This window comes from Colius striatus, chromosome Z, assembly GCF_028858725.1.
Source record: "Colius striatus isolate bColStr4 chromosome Z, bColStr4.1.hap1, whole genome shotgun sequence".
Classification (NCBI taxonomy): Eukaryota; Metazoa; Chordata; class Aves; order Coliiformes; family Coliidae; genus Colius; species Colius striatus.
Window position 1 is genome coordinate 34,570,882 of NC_084790.1, and position 11,026 is coordinate 34,581,907.

The 11,026-nt window shown below is 41.9% G+C and overlaps 1 protein-coding gene across 1 annotated transcript; it reads right to left on the minus strand.

Moving 5' to 3' along the window:
* Window positions 1-1,318: 1,318 nt before the first annotated feature.
* Window positions 1,319-10,088, minus strand: FNTA (farnesyltransferase, CAAX box, alpha). Its single transcript, XM_062017440.1, has 9 exons — window positions 9,768-10,088; window positions 8,836-8,921; window positions 8,132-8,246; window positions 7,237-7,341; window positions 6,373-6,499; window positions 5,847-5,995; window positions 4,086-4,148; window positions 3,448-3,619; window positions 1,319-1,977 (listed from the first exon to the last, which is right to left on the minus strand). Exons 1-9 carry the CDS (start codon window positions 9,905-9,907, stop codon window positions 1,849-1,851), a joined length of 1,086 nt encoding a protein of 361 aa, XP_061873424.1. The 5' UTR covers window positions 9,908-10,088; the 3' UTR covers window positions 1,319-1,848.
* Between the last annotated feature and the right edge of the window lie 938 nt (window positions 10,089-11,026).

The following is an 11,026-nucleotide window of genomic DNA, read 5'->3' on the forward strand; positions in this document are numbered from 1 at the left end:
AGAAGCACAACAGAGCCAAATCTAAGATCTTTCCTCAAACTACAGTTGAATAAAAAGGTCATATCTCAAAATACACTATCCCAGTGGACACTCCTTGTCTTACCTTGGGATACATCTGTCTATAAAGAATACTCTGCCTTACTCCAAGTGCCCTATGGATATAGGAATTTAGTAAAACCACATGCAGAAGCAAAATTCTGTTCCCTCTGCATTGATGGATTGCATTTGTCATATCTCTGAGCTTTCTTCACATCTAGAGGAAAATAATTGCTTGGGCCCAAGGACCTTGAATGTCCTGCCTGATCATTACTCCGTATTTAGTAAAGTCTCAATTAGGAACAATTTGTGGGGATACAAACATACACTTTTTTGTATGTTCTGTGCCAGAACTTCAACTGTGATTTTTAAAAGAAGGCTAGAAAATAGGAAAAAAGTAGCCAACAAATCTCCAAACACTTGAAATTGATGTATATTTTATTGTTCATGTGTCACTATAAAATATTTTCGCTACTCCTGGGAAAGTGGCAAAAACATTGCAAAATAATACATTGTCTGAATTATTAATTCCACCGTCTATGAGTTATTTTAAACAATACATTGAATATTTCAGGCATTTTAAATAATCCCCATTGTGGTTTAATTACATCATTAGCTTTTAATGTTTACTATTAGAAAAACTAGTTATATTATGGAACAAATACAACTGTTTGTTCCCCTTATGGTTATTGACTTGAAAATATTTCAGATTAGACAAGCACTGTATGCTAAGAACACTGCTTACAATAGCCATTTAGAGAAAACAGGGCAGAAGCAGCATTTTTCTTATACAGGTATTACATCCTTTGCATTTCTGTACTGCAAGTGCCTTCTGTCTTTCACAAAGGGGGGGCAAAAAAAACTCTTGGCTGAATACATGCATAGAAAAGGTATGAAAAACCTATATGAGCAACAGGGCTAAGACATTTCATGCAAATAGATCCCCGATAAAACTATTCCTTCCCTTACAGATCCGTGAAGATACCTAACATAAACAGTTTCTTCCAACCTATGACTTCAGTTTGGTATGGTTACAAAGAATAAAAATAAGTAACTTCAGAATTTCAGTTGTCAGAGCAGAAAGCTAAGGAAAAAAAAAACCTAAGCAGATCTCCTAGGGTCCTCAAAGTGTTTTTCCTGACCATATAAATATGAATTCAAGGCTCCATTGAATACATGAAATGTATTGAAAATTTCTGTAATGAGAACACTCTAGAGCAAGACATATCAATGCAATACAATCCAATATCCCTAAAAGAGAATACAGAAACACGCTAAAAGGTTTTAGACAAATGCTTTATTTGCATTTATTATGAAATGACACTTGGCGTTAGTTGCATACAATAGCACATGCTGACAGTCTTGCACAGCTGCTCCTACATAAGGCAACAACTGCAGTGCCTGCTTGTATAACCAGAAGTAGGGTATCTCTGACAGCTAAGTTACCTGCAGTCATTACTGCAGCACCTGATGTGACTGTGTGAGGAACCATGAGCAGATAAGCCATGACATGAGAAATTGACTTAGTACCTTATAAACAGTAGGTACAGATTTATGTATGTAGTATTAGGAAATAACCCCTTTATTTGGGATGTGTCAGTAGTTAAGCCTTAAAGTATTTCTTGACTGCACTTAGAGCTATCACGAGGAGCGGCAGTGACCCAAGACTACAGAGGACTCTGCACTCCTCTCACTGCAACACTTCTTCACCAGGGGAATACTGCTACAGTGGATTTTAAACTACGGAATGACCCTATGTAGTACTGATTTAGATCATCTTGAGAGTTTAACACCATTTCCTTCCACGTCCAGTTACTGCTGCTTGTCAGCCAGTGTGCTCTGCTCAGTGCCTGAGCTGTGCTTGTTCTTAAGGGATCTTCCGATATACCTCCAGTATTCCTTTCGGATGGTGTCTTTTTCTTTAGCCAGAATTTCACACAGCTGTGAAAGACAATTGAGAGATTAGAGTGTTATACCAAAAGCTTACGGAATCCCAAATTACCTTTATAAAATGCATACAATACATGGCTCAGCCGGTATTAGAAACAGCTTTCTTTGCAACAACGTTTGTTTTATTCACCAGATTTGTAACTGTCCAATGACCTGATGTCAAACTGATGTCAACTCCAATTGCTAGTCAACCAATCTGACACTGCACAAAAATCTCTCCAGTCACATTTCAGTTGCAACCGCTTCTCCTTTTTGTACCTACCACTCATCATATACCCCAGCCCATTCAGCCTGTAGTATACTACAGTACACTTGTGCCTTCTCGACAAGCTCCATTGTCTTTGAGTGATCCAGTTGGCTGTAAAGCACTTCAATCAAAACAGTGGGAGAATATCCTCTGAATCTCCAGTACTCCCAAAGGACTGACAGGAAACGTTCTATTTATGCTTTTTCTCTTAGGAGACTGTCCCAAAACGGATTCTCCATGCAAATCTATAACAGAGCTGGTGCTACATGTTCTGATTTTGGTTTTATTTTGACGTGGGTGAGCGGTGAGGCACAGCGGCAGTCACTTCTACTCAGAGGACATACTGTGTAAGTGGTACGAACACCATCTACAAATGTAGTAAATTCCCTTTAATTATGCAGATGACATTGTCTTAATCAGAAAATCAGAGTAGTAGGAGCTTCAATGCCTAAACAGATGAAGCAGACAAATTCATTCAAATAGTATAAACGGACATGAATCTGGGAGGCAGAGCTGCACTTATTTACTCCGCGGTCCTCACACACAGCAATGAAAATATGTTGAAAAAGAACAATGTTGGAACACAGAGACTCCAGGCAAGAATTGCAGCTCTAATTACACTGAGTTCCAGAGTCTGTGTCACTGTGAATGAAGGTGTTCTTGTGAAAACTACATTGCAAATGACAACAATGAGTTCTCTGAATTCAAAGCACAGGGAGATACACATTGCTAGAAGTCATTTATGCTCTGAAGATGCCCAAATGCTGTCCCCAGGGTCTGTTGGCCTCTAAGATAATTCTGACCGCTTTCTTAGAGCTAGGAAGTGCAGCAAAGGGAGCTTGAGATTCTGTTTAGATACAGATACTCTGCAAACAAGATTCATCAACCTACACTGAAGAAACTAAGTTCGTGCTACAAAGTTAGCACTGGAAACTCCTCAATTGTTAAAACATTATCTTCTGCAGGAAGTATGAGAAACCTTTCTACTATCAGGTGAAGAAAACTTAAAATGATTTTGTAACTGTTAACATCTACAGATAAATTAATGAGACTCTTTTTATGATCTGGCTTTCATGTTCAATTCTTCATAGAGCTCCTGTGATTAGCAATCAACTCAGTCTATTTAGGAAAATCAATCCCATTTTGTTGGGATATAAAACAAGACAGTAATAGACAGCATCACTGAGAAGCAAACCCAAGCTCTCAAACCTTACCTCCAGTGCCTTGTTTAGTGTTTCTTCCTTGTTATCACACTGTTTCTCAAGCATGTCTTCATATATGTCCACAAGAAAGGCAATCAGATAGGGTGAACTGTGGCTGGGCTGTAAATTCAACAGTTGCTGTAACAGATTTGGATACTTGGAAAGACCATGATCCTGCAGAATCCTAGAACAGAGGTTAAAAGGCCTGAAACAAAATGCTGGGAAATCCTGTGTGAAGAATTACATCTTAATTATGACTCCATTATTTAGAGATTAGTGAAGTAAGAGTGCAAATACTAATAAGGCAGAAAGTAAGCAGCAATAATACAGCTTAATGTTGCAGTAAGCTAGTATGGTTAATGCTCAGTTGAACAGAAATTAGGCTGAAAGGATGCTCATTACTTCCTACTCTATGCTTTTGATTCCAGTAACATTATAGGTCAAGTTTTTAAAAGCAAGAAAAGTACTTGCAATCCTCCCAGAAGAACTACAGAAACTTAGTGGAAAGTTACAGAGAAATTAGGTTAATATATTACCCCTTGTGGAGGCTTTTACCTGCCTACTTAAGCACTCAACACTAGAATGAACAGCAACAAACTCTTTCCAGTTAAGAGCTACAAAGAAAGACCCCACAGAAAAGGATGCCTCACCCTTTTAAATAGTTCCAAGCGCTCTCATTATGTGGCACTGCTAAGATCATCTCAAGAGTGTATCTGTGAGGAAAAGGTAACAGGTCATGAAAACAATGCAGTCAGAAATCACCTTAACGTGCTCAGACACTCCCAAATGCATCCCTCTAAGTCTGTATTTCAGAGACATTTTTCAGATCATCTCAGCTGGGTCATAGATCAAAAATGTCTTGCAATATGAACATTGCAAGTGCTGTATTTTATAATGAATCGGTTCTCTAGATTACAAGGAATAACACCAAGAGACAACACAATGTACTCTCCCAGCATGCTAAAGGGTAACCTATGTCTTAACGGTCAGAAACAGCAAGGGGCTGAAAAGGCTGGAATAACCGAAGCCCTGGGTGAGCTGTGTAATATGACTGCATGTAGTATGTTCTATACCTGTTTGCAGAACGTTTTCATGAGGCTGCACATCAGCAAATTCACAGAAAGGCAGAGCTTGGACTTTCAGCTCACACAGCCTTCTGCAGCAGTTCTCAAGTGACAGTCAGGCAACTCTTCTAGAAGCAAAGCAAAGAGCTGCACCTGCCATACAGTTGCAAAGGCACACTTCACCTTTGCAGAAGAGATGTTTGCTTCTGCCCTTCTAGCCATACATTCCTGATTTTCAGAGACAGAAGATACTAATAAAAAGTTCTATAAGCAGTACTGAAAAAAAAAAACCAAACAAGCCAACCCTAAACGTTTTTTCATGTTCTGCAGTCACTATGACATAGACCAAGTTTACAAAGTAATAAGCAGCCCACCTACAGTTCTGTAATGGCATCTGGAAATTCTGTCTTTTTCTTGAGATCTTATCTATTGTCTTCAACACAACACCATGTATACGTGGATCAAGGGGGGATGTCAGATCTAACCTTTGAAGTAAAAAAGCTGGAGATTATTCAGATCTAGTACATCTCCAGAGAAGTCTTAAACTGGAACAGAAGTACAACTTACAGCAGTCTCCAAAGATAACCATGAAGGTGGTTGGGGCTGGGATCCTCTGTGAACAATGCAGCAATAGACCTATTCAGAGACTCAGCTTTTCTTCTACAGAATAACTCTTGTGAAAACAAGGAAGCTTCCCTCACCACCATCAGTATTAAAACAAATGGCTAGAAGCCCAGTTTGTCTTGAGTTACAAACATACCACTTCAAAACAGTTTCCAAAATTCATTTTCCTCAAATCTACCCAACTCAAACAGGTAGCTGTCTTTATGCTGACCACACATTTCCAGCTTTTTCCAGCTGCACCAAATTCCTCACAAAAGGGAAGTCCTCTTCCTACAATCCACATCATCATTGTAGCTACTCCCCTAGCATACAACCCTGTCAGTGCTTATCCTTTCAAGCTCTCTAGGGGCAGGATGTAAGACACAAATGAACAGCACAGCTACTGTGGTTCCACTGTCACAGATCATCTGCAAATTGTTCCACTTTAGCTAGTTGACTAAAAAAGCCAGAAGTTTTGGTTGCATGATAAAGAGCAGGGCAGGAAGACAGACTCATGACAATAGCTCACCCAGTGTGAGCATAACTTGCCTCAGTATGACTCAACAAGCCAGTGGTACAGAACACATGTATGTATGTACTAACGCTTGATCTGCTATTCACATGAGTGAGCCCAAAAACTTCATCAAAACCAGGAAAGACAAGCCCAAAGGGACTGTTAAAGAGTATTCCTTTGCTTTCATGTAATGGAGAATGCTTAATGTGAGCATGAACAGCATTACTAACTGGACTTCTCTGTCTAGGACTGCTGGATCATCATAGCCAGTGGTGTTGGAAATTACAAAGTGTCGTTGGTTCCAAACAGAGTTGTTTCTCACATCCTCCCTCAAAAGCTGGTCTACATATTGCAGTTCATTGTCCCATAATTTGAACTCCTATGGAAAGAGAAGGGAGAATACAACAATCAACATTTTAAAAAAGATATTCTCCTTGTTCCTGAGTTCTCTGAACTTTTTTAAAGAAATAAACACAAAGTTGAAAGAAAAATAAGGAACGGTGCACCATGAATACAGTATACTATTCAGTTGTATACAATGGCACTAGCTCATCGTTAAATTCACACACCTAACATTCAGCAGTCAACAATAGACTTATTTGAATTATTTTCCTGAGAGGCAAGTTTATAGCCAACCTCTACCACACATTAAAATTCAACTGATTTTTCTCCTTCAGCCTTAAGAAACAAAAGTGCCAAAAACTCTACAATCTGAGCAGGTTATCTGGTGAATCACGAGTTCTGCGGATACAATACCTGAATAACCCATTGTCTGTGTTGCCAAGCATGGTAATTTTTGGCATCTTGGTTCAGAATGTCAGCTATGAACTCAAGCTCTTGGGATGGATCCTGCAGCCACTCCACCAACACTCTTCTGTGATGCCTAATGACCAGAGGAGGAAACTATTTTTAGGACAGTCTACAAACATGTGGTCTGTACTAAAACTGCACATAGCAACTCTACTACTTAGAAAACAAACCAAAACAAACAAAGCACTAGTTAAATATTTCAAATTAAATACACCCAAACATTTCACTTGGCTCTGAGAAATACATGATGCATACAGATACTGTAACAAATTCTAGCTACATGTACACATTGGCTAGTCACCTCCTTTTGGACAAGTTACATTCATCTGAAGTAACAAGGGTACACTTTTAACACTTCTGGCCAAAATCTTAATCACAATAAACTTTTCTAGTACTATGTAATTTCTCTAGCATTAACAACGCTGTTGTTTTGCCCATTTTCATTCCCCTGGGAAAAACTCAACAACAGGCAAGCAAGCTCCAAGAGCCAATAAAAAAAATAAACTCATTTGTATTTGTGGTTTTGTTTTCCTTTTCATTAGGTTTTTTTAATACGTCAGACTCACTTTGAAAATTTAAAACTAAAGGAAAACAAGACCTTTTTAACATGTTATAACCATATGTTTAGAACAAACTGCCAAAGGGGACTTTGGCATTGATGCTGATGCAAGTCCATTTCACTTCTCCACTACTGCCACTGCAGTAGATGTAGGAAGCAACTCTTAACAACTTTAGGAATCATGATCACAGCTTATTCTAGACGTTATCTGCAAAAACGTTAAGAACAAAAAACAAACCACGTGATTTTACCAGACTTGGTAGTTCTTTGGCTGATCTTCAATGATAGCTGTAATATACTTTAGCTCCTCGTGGAGATCCTTTCCCAAAGACTGCAGGAGGACTCTCCGAAAATGCCTGTAGAAAAGAGTCAAGCATCTGAACACTTCAGTTGGGCTTTCCTAAAATTCACAGAGAACATAGACTAACTTTTGTTCGCAGTTCTTCTAATAGACATTCAGCTAATAAGAGTGGAAAAAAAACTTAATCACATATGCAGTTCTGTTGAAGCCAGTTCAATTATTGAACTGTTGAGAACTGAAACTCAAACTGGTTACAACATGTTAGCTAAGATCACAGCAGTCTTGTTTCAAATTAACCTCTGCATACACACACTAGCCTTACCACAGAAACTATGGCTTATGTTCTTAAAATAAGGTAAAGTTACGGATTTTACACAAGTTAGTGGAATAAAGACATATGCAAGATACTAGGCACTCAGCCCTACTCCCAACAGCAGAAATCTGCTGTTTATTCATTCTCTAGCAACATTAACTGATCTTCTGAACTGGTCTTCTAAAATGCACCGTTTAGTAAGCATACAACCATTCAGCAGGAAATGGAAGCTATCACACTTTTCTGCTTCTTCATGAAGACAAGTGAAGGTCTAAGTTTGAACAGCAAAGTTCTTCTTGTGGCTAATCCTGACCTTGACTGATGATGTCCTCAAAGCCAAATGAACAAAACCCACAAAAGCAAAATGAGACATGAAAAATACTGAACCAAGACTTTCTTCAGAAGCTTACTACAAGCCTACACTACTGTTCTCTGTCAACTCAGCTAGTCATGCCCTGATTAGGCTAACAAAACTATTAAATACACGTGAGGTTAGCAATCAAACCACGACAGAAATAATCCCAAGACCTACCATACTGTGTAGTTCGCAGCATTTAACTCAATGGCATCTGCTGTTAGCTTGAAAGCTCTTTCACTTCTCTCATCCCGCTGCAGAACAGCCCTGAAGTAGTCATAGACATCACGAACTGAAATAGATACCAGCCTGTTATCAAAGGCTATGAGACAATGGCCTGATAAAGGGGCAGGGTGAACAGCCCTTTGAAGATACTTCCCACTTTGTACACATTTTTTGTACTCATTAAAACAATAGCTACATATTGCACTGATAGCACTACTGACTGAAACCTCTAAATTATATTAGTATACTGAAAAATTGAAAAAAAACTAAAAAATAGATACCATCTGAATAGTAACCAAAACAATCAGAAATTTTTCCTGCTGCTTATTCATGCTATTTCCCCAGATGCAGTAGATGCATACCTCTCTTCCACTTATGGGCTAGAAATGCCTTATGTGAAGTGGATTGTAAATTATGTTACCTCTTGAACCACACGATTTAAAAAATAAAGCTGGCCGTTAACACCTCAGGTGAAGATTCAGCCTCAGATGGGTTTGTTGAAAACACCATGCACAACCACCTTAACACAAATAAATATTCTTCATAGAACTACTCTGGAAAATATGTTATCCCAAACACAAAGTCTTGCTTTAATGAGACTAAGGACGGGCACAAATTTAACCACCTTTTCAGTGCAGAACATATTTAAAACTTACATTTTTCACTGTAGATGATCTGAACAACAGGATTTGGCCCATCATTTTGAGGGATAGGTTCAATATCCGCCCATTCCTTCCTGTCCCTGTAAATACATGTTTTTGTCTTTTCGATGCTTCTAGAAAGCACAAAATGCTTCTCATATAATCATAGAATGGTAGCGGTTAGATGGGACCGCTAGAGATGATTCTGTTCAATCGCCCTCCTAAGGCAGGCTCTCCTCAATCATGTCACGTAGGAACTCGTCCAGGAGGGTCTGTAAACCTCCAGAGAAGGAGACTCCACACCCTCCCCGGGAAACTACCCAAACCACTACATGCACAAATCTATCTCCAGAAAAACATCCTTGTTCCCATTGGTCGCTATTATTGTCAGTACGTTACCGTCTATAACATCGACCAGAATCCGATCAAGTAAAAGAGCTGATGTACATAACTGTACCAAAACCCACCTGGTCCAGGCAACTTAAGAGAGTAACCAATCACCCACCCTCAGGCTAACACGGCCGTGACTCCGGTTTTACGCGGCACGCATCACCAGCGGCCTTTGCGCTAAGCGGGCAGCCGCCGTTCTTCCTCCCGAGGCCTTCTGGTCCAGCCGCGGATCCTGCGAGCGGCGGGAGACAGCGGCGCCGACACCCCACCGCCCGGGCCCTGACGACACCCGCCGCGCGGGTCAGTACCCGTACAGTACTTGACCAACCCTCTCCCTCTTCTCCCTCCTTCTCGCCGCCCCGCCCGGCCGCGGGGCCGGCTGCCACGGGCTGCCGCTGCTCCCCGGACCCGGCATCCCGCGCCCCAGTCGCCGCTTCCCGAGGCGAATGTGCCACACGGCGCCACGTGACATGAAGCTGAGGCGCCGCCACGGCCCTCGCGCCGGCAGGAGGCAAAGAGCTGCCGGGCCCGGGTACGCCGCGCCGCCGTGGCACTACCGGTAGAGCACGTAGCCGGCGTCCTCTCCCTCTGCCGCCTCCTCCTCCTCTTCCGGCAACTGTCCGAAGCTGCCCTCCGGCTCGCCACCGCCTTCGCCCTCCGGCTGCAGCTCCGCCATCGCTGTCCCCTCCGCCGCCATTGCGCCACTGCCGCTTCCAAGCTGGTTCTAGCGGAACCAGAGAGGCGGGCGAAGGCAGCGGCGGGAGCAGAGCGGCCGCGCGGCTCGCCGTCGCCTCCCCTGGCGCGGAGGGCGCTGAGGGAGGGCCCTAGCCCGCCAGTCGCCGGATCCTGTCGGACCGCGGCGGCAGGTGTCGCAGGGCTTGTGTCGCTGGGCAGGGCGGACGTCCTCTGTCTCCGCCCCCCAGGCCCAGTTCCCGTACTGGCAGTGGCCCGTGCACGGATGTGTTTGCGCGGGAGGTTGAGCCGAGCCTGGTCCTCGAATACAGTTCGCTCTTACCCTTCTGTTACTGAAAGCCAGTTTGGAAGAGCCTCACTAACACTCCATTCAGCATGAGAGAGCTGTATTCCTTAATTACAGAGCTGGGTACGTGTGGGATGGCTCCTACAGCACGCACACCGAGAAACAACAGAACACACCTCAGAAATGCATTTCAGAGAATAAACTACCTATTTCCATCGATCCAATACCTGTGCATTGTAAAAACCTTGAGCATGTTTTGAGTGGAGAGATGAGGATCATGGTCATACATGTTTTGCATGTTCTCCTTTTAGCTCATTGCCATACTCAGGGATGTCAAAGGGGCGATAGCTGAAATATTCATTTCTCAGTTAATGAAGCAAAAATCCCACTCTGGATACTGTGTCCTAGCTAAAATTGTTTTGCATTTATCTATCTGCTCTGCCCCACAATTTATAGGCAAAACCTGTCTTGCTGCCACAGAGCTCCCTCCCTTGGCTGCTTCTCAGGCTGATTTTTCAGGTGTCCGCACAACAAATCAGTGGCACTGGCACTTTGAATAATTTAAACCCTTTTCTTGCAATTCTCTCATTATCACTCAAGTCAAAGTCCAAGTCATCCTTGTAGATAAGGAGGTTTCTATAGGAGTTTTAAGTCTTTGAAGTCTGGTATCATCTAAGCAAAGAAGAAAAATACACATTTCCTCAGTCCTGGTAACAGTTCTACCACGCCCTGTCAAAAACCTGAGGACCCAGTAGTATCTATTGGTCTTGATACACGGTGCCATGTCCCTGCATTACAGAGTAGTGCTTAGCAACTGTTAATTGCTGTATGCAAACC

Excerpts from the sequence above, each read along its gene's own strand:
- FNTA (XM_062017440.1), bottom strand. The coding sequence starts at position 9,907 with ATGGCGGCGGAGGGGACAGCGATGGCGGAGCTGCAGCCGGAGGGCGAA. Across the intron at positions 8,922-9,767 it reads GCCGGCTACGTGCTCTACCG|GGACAGGAAGGAATGGGCGG; the intron begins GTAGTGCCACGG and ends ATGTATTTACAG. Across the intron at positions 8,247-8,835 it reads GATCATCTACAGTGAAAAAT|TTCGTGATGTCTATGACTAC; the intron begins GTAAGTTTTAAA and ends TATCTATTTCAG.